A 14059-nucleotide genomic window follows, 5' to 3' on the forward strand; every position below is an offset into this window, starting at 1 on the left:
ATATTATATTTTATGACATCTGTATGTTGAAGATTAATTTACTATTTCTGTAATAAATGACAGATTTCTTGAATTAACTGGTTATTTTCTCTCTCACTTGATGTGTGGTGAGGTCCCTGAAAGTAAAGGACCAACTGTTACTATTTTTCTATTCACAGTATTTGGCATAGTGTTTGGTACATGGAAGGCATTTAGGAAATCTTTGCTGGATGTGTGTAATCATTTATTTGATTTAAATTTTATAGACTTTCGATTAGATTTTGAAAACCGATGCCGTGGAATTCCTGGTGACGCATCTGGACCACTTTCTGGCAAAAACCTTTCAGAAGTTGTCAATAATATAGTTTGGGTTCGTCAGTTGGAACTGAAGGTATTAGTTTTAATAAATGTTGAAGAATACTAATTGTAAAATGTGCTAAATTAATGTAGAAGGCACTCTAGAACTATAGTGAAAACATTAAGAAAACATTCTCTGTTTTCCTTGGCATTTTCATCTAATTTTCATGTGGAAATGTAGAACTCTGAAAAAGTGAAAAGTATGAAAAATATATAATTTTCAAAGGATTTTTAAATTCTTTGAAGTGTATCTTTGTAGAATTTTGGTACGTACAAAGTCTATCTGCAAGTATGTTTATGTAAATAAATCATCCTACGTTGAAAGGAAGTTAAAGGAATGGTGAAAAGTAATTATGGTATTGCCTAAGGTAGTGGCAGCAATTTACAGAATTAAAAGACTATTATTTTAATATTATCAAAGTTGATCTAAGAATCTTATGTGCTTACTAATTAGTATGTGGTACAATACCTTGCATTCGACTCATGTAATAAATATTAATTGGTTTTAATGTATGATTAAGAGCAAGCAAATATAGAGTGTTATAAAGGCTAGCATATTTGAGAGTTCTATTTATTCAAGTTTATATTTTGATGTTTTTTCTGTACTATTCTGCCTAACTTTGTTAGTCAGCTTTCCAAGTTGCGACAATGTTCTTTGTATACTTGTGGAGGAAAGGCATTTCTCTTCTTTAATTGGCATCCAAATTGGCCTAATTATTGTTTGAGCTCTTAACCACAGCATTTAATAAAGGGCTCAAATTATTGCATAACATATTTAGGAGTATTGCTGAATTCTTGGAGTTTCACCTGAATCTCCCTTATTGTACCCTTCAAATTATGCCTTGTATGTGTTATCTTCTGTGTTTTGCTATTCTGAGGTATAGTTCAGAAGCAAAGTAGGGGTTGATATTCTTAAATTCACTGGCAAATCTTCTATTTTACTGTTTACAGATGAATGGGAAGATAATTTCTGAATCACAGAACAGAGAAGAGAGCTGATTTTATGCTAATTTTGTTAGAATTTAAATAATAAATATTCTTGTAATTTGGCTTTTTAAGGTGGATGATACTATCAAGATTGCAGAGGCTCTTTTATCTGACTTGTCAGGATTTCGATCTTTCCATCGAAGTGCTGAAGATCTCTTAGACCAGTTTAAACTATATGAACAAGAACAATTTGATGATTGGTCCAGGGATATTCAGTCTGGCTTGTCTGATTCCAAATCCGGTTTGTGGTAAGTATAAGTATACTAAACAGTGAAATCTACACAAGAATCTTTTTTCTTGTGTTATTAATCCAAATGACAAGATGTAATTAATCATCTCTACTCCTCTCTCCTTTCTCCAAACTTGCTGCTGCTTTTAGAATTGTTTTTTTTGTTTAGGTTTTGATGATCAACTTTTAAGTCATTAAGGTTGGAAACTTTGACTGCCTTCCTTTTGCTTCTCATATCTATTCCCCAGAACTGCAGATTCTTATTTTGGAATTAGGTTTTCATGCTCCCATGGTTTTTTGTTACTGGTATACGTATGTTTTCCTACCTTTTTACGTTAATATTATATACCCCCCATACATATTGTAAACTAAAATTTTGTTATTTTTAAGCTCCTTGAGATGAAGAATATTTCTTCATGTTGTCCAACATAATAAGGATTTGGTAAATATTTATTAAGCTATATTGAATGTAATTTAATAGGTTAACCTAATTATTCCAATGGGTATTTAAAATGGATGGCCTAGAAAAACCATTGTTTATTTGTTCAGGTCAACTTTCCCCATTATATTATTGTCTGTAGTTTTAGAAACTTGTTACTTTTTAAAAGTAACTTTGGCCATAATATGAAATTCTGTTTGTTTTCCTATACTGCTGCAATGAATAATTAGGCCCAAAGTGGTAGCTTCCTAAACTGAATGAATAATTTTTTTTCTTTTATCTTGCATTTTGGTTTTGGAAGAAGAATGAAAGAACCAAAGGTGATAAAGCATAATGATTATAACTTTATGTCATTTAACTCTTTCCCTTTCTACCCTGAGCCTAAAATATTAGAGATGATCCCCCCCCACCCCCAAAAAAAAGTAAAGAGTTCTTTAGTCAATTAATTTTGGAGAATTTGCACGTTTATCACTACGGCTCTGGTGGAGATCCACTGTGTAAGACGGAGTACCAAAAGGACTGAGATCTGCAGTAAAAAAGCCTGTTTAACTTTATTCAACCTATTTTTTTCTCATTTGGTGATGAAACTTCTGACTCTCACTTTTTTTTGGGTAAAACCCATCATTGTCGCATAGAATCAAGTGTGTTTTGGAACATATTTCAGGATATGCTGGTAGGTAGAAACTAATTTTGAATACTGGTTTCAAATAAAGGCAAAAAGTGTCACTGTTACAATTTTCTGATAGGCTTTATGTTCTTATAGGACAGTTTGGGCTAAATTATTATTTTAAGACATTTTAAAGTATCTGCTTTTTATTATGCTTTGTTTTATGCGTTATTAAGTAGGCTGAATAGATTTGTTCTTTGCTTTTCAGTAACTTACTTTCTAAGACCTGCAAGGTCTCCTAATTTTGAAAGTGATTTGAAAGAAAGCATTATATAAACATGATCCTGAAAGAAGGGTCATGAAAACATAATGCTTTTAATTTCCCTCAGCATTTTCACAGTCCGTGGAGACTTGAGTGCCCCAATGTAAAATTTGCTATTTTGGCTTTTAGAAGAAACACAAAGAAAAGACAGTCTTTACATAGTGAAATGAAGAGTAGAAGAATGAAACATTTGAATATCTCTACTCCTAGTATTTTGATGTTATTTATTATTGATCCTTTAATGAGAGTCTTAAAGAACCAAGGAGGCTGACTAAAAATCTAAGATACATTTTTAGAAAATGAATAAAAACCTTTTCTCTTTATGATGGATTTGATGTCTATTTTGAGTCTTAGCTGAAGGTTAAGATATTGATTTTTCTGACTTCAAAAGCTGCTTGGTTGAAATATTGATACGATGGTATATTTTGGATATTGTAGTTTGTTATCAAGATCTGAATTGTGAAATACTGTGTGAAAAAAATATAACTTGAAAACTATAATTAAAATCTTATTTTTACTTTGAGTTAATAGTTTTTACAACTTTTCTGTAAGTATAAAATTATGTTTTTCATCAGTCAAAAGAGTGAGAACATGAAATTTAAAAAGTTATTTATTTTGTATTGTAGTATTGAGGCTAATAGTCAAATTATGGAGTTGGATCCTAATGATGGATCATTAAAAGTGCATTATTCAGATCGGTTGGTGATTCTTCTGAGAGAAGTTCGTCAGCTTTCTGCACTTGGCTTTGTTATTCCTGCCAAAATACAGCAAGTTGCAAACATTGCACAGAAATTCTGCAAGCAAGCAATTATTCTGAAACAAGTAAGAAATGATATTTTTGAAAACATGGCTATTCTGAGTTCATTACATTAGAGTATTTTAAGGGCTTTGCTTTCTTTTTTTGATTTTGTTAGGCTAATAGAATAGCACCATTAAGTCTTGTGAAGTTACAGTTTGCTAAATGACTGCATTACAAAATTTGCTTTGTAATCCCCATATGGGACTTTTATTAATTTGAGGTATTACTGTTACTGCTTTTCATTCTATAAGCATTTAGAAAAATAGAATATTATTTTCTCTTTTTTTCTTCTTTTATGTTACTAGCATGGATCTTAAAGGGCTTTCTAATTAAGGGTCCTTTGTCTGCCTTCTAGGGGCAGATTCTTAGAAAATTACCGAGCTGATGGACTGGTCTTTGTTTTTGGTCATTTCCTTGGTCTACCTGAAGCACACTGCCATCAAATCATTTACCTGTTTAAAACCAACTATTATTACCTCATTGTCTCTCTCCTTAGCATGTATACAAGACCCTTCTTAATCATACCCTAGCTGACCTTACTGATTGTGGCCTTCACTCCCTATACTCTTCCCTCTCATGTTGCACCCTGTGCTTTAGTAATATGAAACTTGGCTCTTCTCTGAACTTGTCATTATGCACTGATACCTGTTCCCTCTGATTGAAGAACTTCAAGTTATCCTTTAATTCCCAACTCAAAAGTCACTTTAATTGTTGTGTCTTCTTTTAATTGATTGTTTCTTATTTTGTGTGCAGTGTCCAAATCACTCTTAGAACACTTTTATGTAGTATTGGAGTTTTATATTTTTTCTCTCATTTGATTAATAGATCTTAGAGGGCAGGAACAGTATCTTGTGTGTATTTGGTTTCTCACTCTTTCATCCAACAAAGGTTCTTTGAGCACTTGTACTGCCAGGCACAGTGTAGTGAGGATATAAAAATGAATATATTACTGTCACACTCTGGTACAGGGTTTCTCAGCCGTGGTACTTTTGGACCACTTCTTTTTTGTGGGGGGTGTCCTGTGCATTGTAGGATGTTTAGCAGCATCCCTGGCCAGTAGCACCTACCTAGTCCTGACAATCAAAAATATCTCCAGACATTGCCAAATGTCCCCTTGGGTGCAAATCAGCCATGGTTGAGAACCACTGGTCTAATGGGAGAAAGCGAACTAAACATTGAGTTCTCATTAAATATCAGGGCTTCTGGTAGATACTGTATTTATGTTATTTCAATTACCCCCACCCGCATTTTTCACTGATCTAATTGGGGATCAGATTTGTAACATAGTTTTCCCAGTACTACACAGCTAGTAAGTTATGAAGTTAGGATTTAATACCAAGTCTCCCTGACTCCAAAGCCCATATTTATTCCATTATAATTCATATAGTGATGACAGATAGTGAACAAGTAGACACAGTGTTTAATGAATACTGTATTATAGGTAGATGTTCAGAAAGTCCTGTGAAAGCATAGAGGTGGGAATTTTCAATTATTTTCCTGGGTAGGGTAGAGATGGTATCAGATAAATCTTTACAGAGGAATGATGTTTAATGTGAGTTTGAAAGAGTATACCTATGTTTTCTCAAGAGCACAAGGTAGTGTGAGTGATCATTTCAGATAGAGGGACTATATATTCCAAAGCAGAGAGGCTTGCTGACTTCTCTATCCTAAGTATTTAGTCTAACAAAATAAAAGCTCAAAAGATGTTTGAATGGTCATATAGTATTTATATTTACCCCTGAAAGATCAACTGGGAGAATCTATTGTGTATACCTTTACTTATGAGCACACATTTAGCTAGAGTGGGGGGTATGAAGTAGGATATTGGATAGAAAACAGTATGGCCAGATTGCTGTAATTTTATATATTATTTTGCTTCTAGTTTTCCTGATGGGGCTTTTTCTGGGACTACTATTATGGCACAGAACAAATAGAGTGGTTATTCCCCACGAAATAAAGTATATTTTTATGCATACTAGTGGAAAGACGTGACTTGCTATAAAATTAGTTAAGAAACATTTTTTAAGCACCTACTCTGTGCCAAGAAGTTTTGACATGCTAAGGGTACAAAAATTAAGACAGTCTTCTTAAAGTCCTTAATTAAACTCACTCCATGGTGTCCGCTTGGTCTTCTTCCCTGAACCTGTCCTTTTTCCCTGACAGAGCTGGCATTGTCCTCTTTTGTCCACCATGGTACCTTGTAGGTATCCCTATTTTTTGATTCATTGATTAATTCAACAAATGTTTACTGAGTGACACTATTACGGGACATAGATAGCAAATGCATGAATAATACAGTGTTAGGTAGTGATAAGCACATATTTGAAGAAAAAGAAAACAGTAATAGGACTGTGATAAATGCTGCTATTTTATACAGAATGGCCAGGGGAGACCTTAATGAAAATGTAATATTTGAGAAGAGACATGGCAAAATGAGCGAAAGAACCATGCAGATATCTGGAGGAAGACTGTTGCAGGCAGAGGGAATGAATGACTTTCAGAGTTTCTTAGGGAAGACTCTAGAGTTAGGGAAACAGCAAGGAGGCCAATTTCACTGCAGTGCAATTAGGGAGGGGTTTGTGTGGGGCTAAAGACCAGTTTATGTATAATGTGCCAAGGTAAGGATTTTAGATTTGGATTTCATTCTTAAGTGTGTTGGGAAACCATTGGAAGGTTTCAGGTAAGAATTTTAGGATTTTACATTTTATTCTCAAATATTTTGGGGAATCATTTGAAAGTTTTGAATAGGCTAAAGGTATGATATGATTTATGTTTAAGAAAAGACTATTCTGGCTACTTTGAATGCTTTGAATAGACCATAGGGCCACAGTTGGAAACAGACCAGTTCAGATACTGTTGCACTGGTCTTGCCAGGAGATGAGGGTGCTTGAATTGGGGTGGGATTGATGGAGGTGGATGAAGTGGTTGAATTCAATATATGTTTTGAAGGTATAGTCAATAGACTTCTACTGGTGTGGGATGTGAGAGAAGAGTTAAGGACAACTCAAAGATTTTTTTTGGTCTGAGAAATGGATAAATCATTGTGTTATATACTGACGAAGGAACAGGTTCTTAGAGTTACAAGAATAAGTTCAGTTTTTTAGCACTTTAACATGCTTTACTGGTTTCCTCTGTGTTCCCTATGAGACTGTGAACTTCTTGATTCCAGAGACTAGGTTTTATAGTCTTTGTTTAATCACCCACCAGAACATGACTTGGTAGATTATATGAACTCAGCACATACTTACACTTGCTGCTCTTGTACGTTAATACATGCGTAAGTGCTCTATTGGAGATGAAAAACTAATTTTTTGCTAAATTTTATAATTGAGAAGAGTTAATATTTCCATTCAAATAATTAAAAATGAAAAATTTTAAATTAAGTTGCTATTTATTATTAATCGTTCCTAATTGGAATTTTACTTTGTAGGTGGCACATTTTTACAATTCTATCGATCAACAAATGATTCAAAGTCAGAGACCAATGATGTTACAATCTGCCTTAGCGTTTGAACAGATAATTAAGGTAAATGGACTTTTTATGCTATTATAATTAGATTTTACATGTGAAGTGTTTCTTATTTCTTAGTTTTTTCGTATACCCTTCAGCTTAACACAGCCATTGATCTAAGGCTTTATTTTGCTCCCCAGTGACTTCCTTCAGTCTTAACAAGTAACATTTTTTACAACTATAGATTTAAACAGTTATAATGTTTCACATATTTTTGTGCTGATTTTGATCAATTGAATTTATATATATATATTTATATATATATAGTACAGTAAGTCCCCTACCTATGAACCTTCAAGTTGCGAACTTTCAAAGATGTGAAGGTGCATTCCATCAACATCAGGCATGAGTGAAACTGCAGCTTGCCTTCTGGCTCCTGTTGCTGACGATCCTTCAGCTGTACCATCTTCCACCCATTCTCCCTCCTCCAGTCAGTAACTCTTCTTGCCTGTTCACTTGATGCCAACCCCTTTATGCCAGCTGTTGTACTGTACTACTGTACTTTTCAAGGTACTGTACTGCTAAGATTAAAAATGTTTTAATTTTTTGTGTCTGTTTGTTTTTTATGTATTATTTGTGTGAAAAGTATTAAAAACCTATTACAGTACAGTACAATATAGCCGATTGTGTTAGTTGGGTACCTAGGCTAACTTTGTTGGATTTGCAAACAAATTGGACTTACGAACGTGCTCTCGGAATGGAACTTGTTCATATGTAGGGGACTTACTGTATACAAACTTGTATGCTATTATATTTACTTATTCACTGAAGTGCGAGGTCCTTATATACAAGACTCTTTAGTGCTTTTCCATCATCTCCTGATTTTATAATTTAAGTTTTATTTGCTCTTTATCTATGCTTATTTAAATATCCACACATATGAAATTAGGAAAACCCACACTAGTTTTTCAACTGTTAGTATGTGACTGCTCACATTTTTTTTTTTTAATAAATTTATTTATTTATTTATTTTGGCTGTGTTGGGTCTCCGTTGCTGCGCACGGGCTTTCTCTAGTTGTGGCGAGCAGGGGCTGCTCTTTGTTGCGGTGCGCGGGTTTCTCATTGCGGTGGCTTCTCCCGTTGCGGAGCACGGGATCTAGGCACACGGGCCCCAGTAGTTGTGGCTTGCAGGCTCTAGAGCGCAGGCTCAGTAGTTGTGGTGCACGGGCTTAGATGCTCCGTGGCATGTGGGATCTTCCTGGACCAGGGCTCAAACCCGTGTCCCCTGCATTGGCAAGCGGATTCTTAACCACTGTGCCACCAGGGAAGCCCCTGCTCACTTTTTGAAATAAACATTTTTAGTCTTCACAGACAAGAAATACTTTAAAAGATAAGTAGAAGAGGGATATACCCATTAATTCTTCTTTCATTTAAAGTGGATAGCTAGTTGTGTCATGGTTCTCAAGACCACCCCCAGGTTCTGTGATTTACTAGGAGGACGTATAGGCCTCAGGGTATAGTTGTACTCACAGATGATTTACTTATGATTTATTACAGTGAGAGGATGCAAAGCAAAATCAGCAAAGGGAAAGGTACATGGGGTGAAGTCCTGGGGAAACCAGGTGCAAGCTTTCAAGAGTCCTTTCCCACCGGAATCACCCAGGGCATGTTTAATTTCTCCAGCAAGAAGTAACACATGTGAAATATTGCTTTACTAGGAAAGATCATTAGCAACTCATTGCCCAGGCATTTATTGGGGACTGGTCATGTAGGTATCTTCTGCCTTAATATGTACCAAAATTCCAGATTCCCAGAAGACAGTCAAGTGTTCAGCATAAACCATATTGTTTAGGTACAGTGAGCCACTCTTAAAAATTAGAGTGGTGGGAACTCTTCCAAAATCCAAGTTCTCAGATGCCAGCTAATGGCCAATCTTTTAAGCAGACCTTTTAAGGGATAGCAGTCAGACCTGCTAAGTTAACTTTTTAATGCACACTAGTTCTCAGGCTTAAAATTTATTAGAAGTTATATAATTCATATTATAGATGTTATTAAAATTTTTTTCTTATAGACAAAGCTCAATATGAGTTTATGCTGGAAAGTTTCAAAAATATAGGTAAACAAAAAGAACAAATGTTTTATGATTGTACTACCAAGAGTTGGCCATTCTTAAGTGTATATATCTTTTTAAACTTTTTTTTCTGTGCATATTTACAAGTGTACTTTTTGAAAATGGGATAATACTTTATTATTTTTAAACTTTTCACCTAATAGATAATGTTTTAAATCAGAGTGTTCAGAGCCCTTTCTTCTCTAATAAATGTATTCAAAATTACATCTGTTGATATTTCTAAAGAGGAAGCTTATTTTGAGAAATTGGGTTGCGAGTAGTAAATAATTATATTTAGCATATGTTAAGTGAGACATAGTAGGGGACAAAAACTAAGATAGGAGGAGAAGGAACACTAATGTTCTTAATACTCCCCTGGCCACTCTCTATATTGGAGAGCAGGAACTCTAATTTATTTATTTTTATACTCTAGTAATACGACAGTAAGTAGTGTGTAGTAATTATTCAGTAAATACTTTTGAACTGATTCACAGAGTATTCTATTGAATTTATTATAATTGTTTAGTTTCATTCATTCATCAGCTGTTTATTGAGGGTCACTATATGCCAGAGACTTGCTATGCCTTAATATTTACCAGTTCAAGTGAAGTATAGAAACCTTACTTGTAGTTAGGTCTCTTTTCCCTCTTCACTTTTATATATTTGTCTTAAATATTTAGTATCCTTTACATACATAAAACACTGCATCAGATGGGGTTTGCTTCAATCATCAAATATGATTTAAGAAACTCATGAGAAGGATAGTTTATTTTTTATTTACATTTTCCACATCCCAATGTTCTTTTATCCTTTCTAAAGTTCCACGCTTTTTAAAAAAAATCATTTCCTTCTTATTGAGAAAACTTCCTTTAGCCATACTTTTAAGAGTAGGTTTGCTAGTGACAAATTCTCTTAGTTTTTGTTTGAGAATGTTTTTATTTTCCCTCATTCCTGAAGGATATTTTCACCAGATATATAATTCATGGTTGACAGTTGTTTTCTATTCTTTTTTCTTTTTTTAGAGAAATTGTTTCTAAGTTACTTTATTTTATTTTTTTAATATTTTATTTATTTTATTTTATTTATTTATTTTTGGCTGCATTGGGTTTTCCTTGCTGCACATGGGCTTTTTTCTAGTTGCGGCGAGTGGGGGCTGCTCTTTGTTGCAGTGCGTGAGCTTCTCATTGCGGTGGCTTCTCTTGTTACGGAGCACGGGCTCTAGGCTCACGGGCTTCATTAGTTGTGGCTCGTGGGCTCTAGAGCGCAGGGTCAGTAGTTGTGGTGTATGGGCTTAGTTGCTCCGCGGCATGTGGGATCTTCCCGGAGCAGGGATCGAACACGGGTCCCCTGCATTGGCAGGCAGATTCTTAACCACTACGCCACCAGGGAAGCCCGACAGTTGTTTTCTTTTAGCACTTTAAAATGTTGTTCCACTTCCTCCTGGCCCTCATGGTTTCAGCTGAGAAATCCACTGCCATTCAAATTTGCATTCCTTTCTAAGTGATGCGTTGTTTCTCTCTGAAACAGTGAGGTACAGTTTGAGGACAGGGTGAGTGTATATGTTAAAATTTCTGCTGGGCTCTGCAGATACCATCCTGACAAAAATGGAACACTGACTTGCACTGCTTCCTTTTCAGATGAGTGGAGTTGAAGTTTAGTGCCCCCTTTTCCCCTACTGACACCTTCCCACGAAAGTGGGACTCCAATTGGCAGTGTCTTGTTGCCTCCAAGTAGAGTGTAAGCCTAGCTCCCTTCTAAGCTCTATTGACATGATTTGGAGGATGTGGAGGCCTGATTCACACTGCTCTGTTGCAGCATAATGGGGGTAGAGGCTCAGCTCTCTGTTAAGCCCCACTGACATAAGCAGGGGATGGAAGATCAGCTCACTTCCTGATCCCAATGAAACTGAAGAAGGGGATGGGTTTCAATTGGTGTTGAATTGGAGTAGGGTGGTTATTGCTAAAAAGGTTTTCTGTCATTAGGCCACTGTTTTCCTGGTCCTGTGGATAAAGGGAACAGGCTTCTTCTGGAGGTTTTTTGTCTGTCTCTGGGGGTGGTTCCAGGTTGGAGACTTCTCCAGCATCCTGTCCAGGATATGAGGGAGACATTAAGGAAACCCAGGTGTGTTGTTCCTCAATTCCCAAGGTTTCTAGGCTGTCCACCTCCTTATTTCTATCTTTTAGTCTTCCTATGCTTGTTTGTTGTGTTATGTCCAGGGTGTTTTAGTTGTAAGAGGGAGAACTTGGAAGGAATGAGGCTACTCAATTCTGGGCAGAATGCCTTATCATTTATAAAATGGAAAAAACTATTGTGTGCTCTTTTATTGGCGGTCAATGTTAGTGATAATTGGACTAATGATGTAGAATATTGAATCTTTTCAAAAAAAGAAATGTGTTAAATACTAAATGTCATTTGTTGAACCTTAGAATTCAAAAGCAGGAAGAGGGGGAAAGTCACAAGTTACTTGGGATAATCCTAAAGAATTAGAAGGCTACATCCAAAAACTGCAAAATGCTGCTGAACGACTTGCCACTGAAAATAGAAGACTGAGAAAATGGCACATTACATTTTGTGAAAAGGTATACTTTATTTATAAAATTTAATAAGCTATGAATAGTATTATTTAAAAAGTAATTAGGTTATAATTTTAAATAACTTCCTATTTGGAAATAATTTGAGACTTAAAGTTGCAAAAATAGTTTAAAGAGTTCACATTTGCCCTTCACCCAGTTTACCCTATTGTCACCAACTTATGTAACCATAGTACATTTATCAAAACTAGGAAATGAACTGTTTTGAATTTTATAACTTTTTCCACTGATGTCCTTTTTCTTTTTGAGTGTCCAATCCAGGATCCCACCTTGTATTTAAATGTTGAGGCTCTGTAGTCTCCTACTCCTCAGTCTTACCTTGTTTTTCATGACCTTGATACTTTTGATGAGTACTGGTCAGTTATTTTGTAATATCTCTTGATTTGGTTTTGTATGATGCTTTCTCATTTTAGATTGAGATTATACAGTTTTGGTAGGAATACCACAGAAGTGATATTTTGCCTTTCTCAGTACATTGATTAGGTATTGATATGTCTTATTATAGGTTGAGTTAACCTTTATCACTTGGGTAAGGTGGTGCCTGTCAAGATTTTCTACTGAAATTATTATGTTCTAATTTTTAATAGGTGGTAGTTCTTATGAACATTGATTTGCTTCGGCAGCAACAGCGGTGGAAAGATGGATTACAAGAATTAAGGACTGGCTTAGCAAGTGTAGAAGCACAGGTAAAGTGTGTTTTACTTTGTGTCTACACTTTGAAATATGACCTTTTCAGAATGTGAATATATGAATTGATGAAAAGTTCATAAAGGTTATCTGTAAATCTTTACTAATGAATTCCTCATAAATTTAGAATTTGACTGAATTATATATAAAGACCATAAATTAGCAATGCATTTACATTTAAAAATATGTTTCTGTTTGTCTTACGGAATGCCAGATCCCTCAATTTAGACTTTGTAAATAGTTTCTCTGATGCGGTGCTTAAATATCTATCATTTGTTAGTTTTCTTTTAGGTGATTGTTACGTCTGTTGTGACAAAGTTGAGTTTAGGCAGAAACCTAATGATTGAAATAACTCTGTTTCAGAATTTTTTCTTCTTTTTGGGTAAAATGTCAGTTCCACATGCATTTTGATATGAGATGATCTGTACAAAAGTAGTTAGCACAGAGTCTACCTAGTAGGTGGTAAAGGGATCTTAGTGGAATATGAGGTAAGTATCTTAAACATTTACATATATTTTTCAGCTCTTAGAACTTTAAGAAAAAATAAAAATTAAAGTATTAGAATTGATATGTTTATGGTTATGTGGAAGCAAAAAAATATGTAAACTATACTGTGCATTCTTGTATTTTAAATTTATCATGTTTTTAAATGTGCAATGGATTATTTAGGGAGTGAAGGGAATAGAAGAGTTATACTTGATGGGAATTTTTGAAAAAGGACTAAGAAATTTACAAAATAAACTATTGTTCCTGTTGTTGTTATTGTTTTAATAGGATCATAAAGTCCATATGTAAAATGCATTTACTATTAACTTGATTTTTAAAATTTTTCTGATCTTTTTGTGTACTATTTATAAGCATGAAGATTAGAGATTTTCATATTTGACTTTATATATGCAAGTAGCAATTAAGGAATTACATGTTGTAAGATATTTAAGATGAGGGTTTTTTTGTTTATAATTTTACCAAATGTGATATGAAAGCATTAAATGAAAACCCATTCTACCACCTAATTATTAAATAAAAAATGTGAATTTAACACATTAGGGATTCCAAGCAAGTGACATGCATGCGTGGAAACAGCACTGGAATCATCAACTGTACAAAGCTCTGGAACATCAGTATCAGATGGGCTTAGAAGCACTTAATGAGAATCTGCCAGAAATAAATATAGACTTAACATACAAGTAAGATGTTTAAAACCCAATTTAATTTTCAATCTATAATTTTCCAGTAATTTATATGTTAAAGTTATTTATTTGCTTTCAGACAAGGACGATTACAATTCAAGCCTCCTTTTGAAGAAATTCGAGCTAAATATTATAGAGAAATGAAGAGATTCATCGGCATTCCTAATCAGTTTAAGGGAGTGGGTGACGCAGGAGATGAATCTATTTTTTCTATTATGATTGATAGAAATGCAAGTGGATTTCTGACTATTTTCAGCAAAGCAGAAGATCTATTTAGGAGATTGTCAGCTGTTTTACATCAACATAAGGTA

General features: G+C 34.6%; 1 protein-coding gene across 3 annotated transcripts in view; it reads left to right on the plus strand.

The window, feature by feature from the left end:
- DYNC2H1 (dynein cytoplasmic 2 heavy chain 1) overlaps positions 1-14059 on the plus strand; it is a 367349-nt gene that overhangs the window by 17804 nt on the left and 335486 nt on the right. For all 3 annotated transcript variants that reach the window (XM_007191229.2, XM_057552950.1, XM_057552951.1), the window contains exons 10-17: positions 246-370; positions 1396-1571; positions 3547-3742; positions 7150-7245; positions 11707-11859; positions 12459-12557; positions 13606-13745; positions 13828-14056. In XM_007191229.2, coding sequence (XP_007191291.2) covers positions 246-370; positions 1396-1571; positions 3547-3742; positions 7150-7245; positions 11707-11859; positions 12459-12557; positions 13606-13745; positions 13828-14056 — 1214 coding nt within the window. The remainder of the gene's footprint in view (positions 1-245; positions 371-1395; positions 1572-3546; positions 3743-7149; positions 7246-11706; positions 11860-12458; positions 12558-13605; positions 13746-13827; positions 14057-14059) is intronic.

This window comes from Balaenoptera acutorostrata, chromosome 9 (assembly GCF_949987535.1).
Source record: "Balaenoptera acutorostrata chromosome 9, mBalAcu1.1, whole genome shotgun sequence".
Taxonomy (NCBI): domain Eukaryota; kingdom Metazoa; phylum Chordata; class Mammalia; order Artiodactyla; family Balaenopteridae; genus Balaenoptera; species Balaenoptera acutorostrata.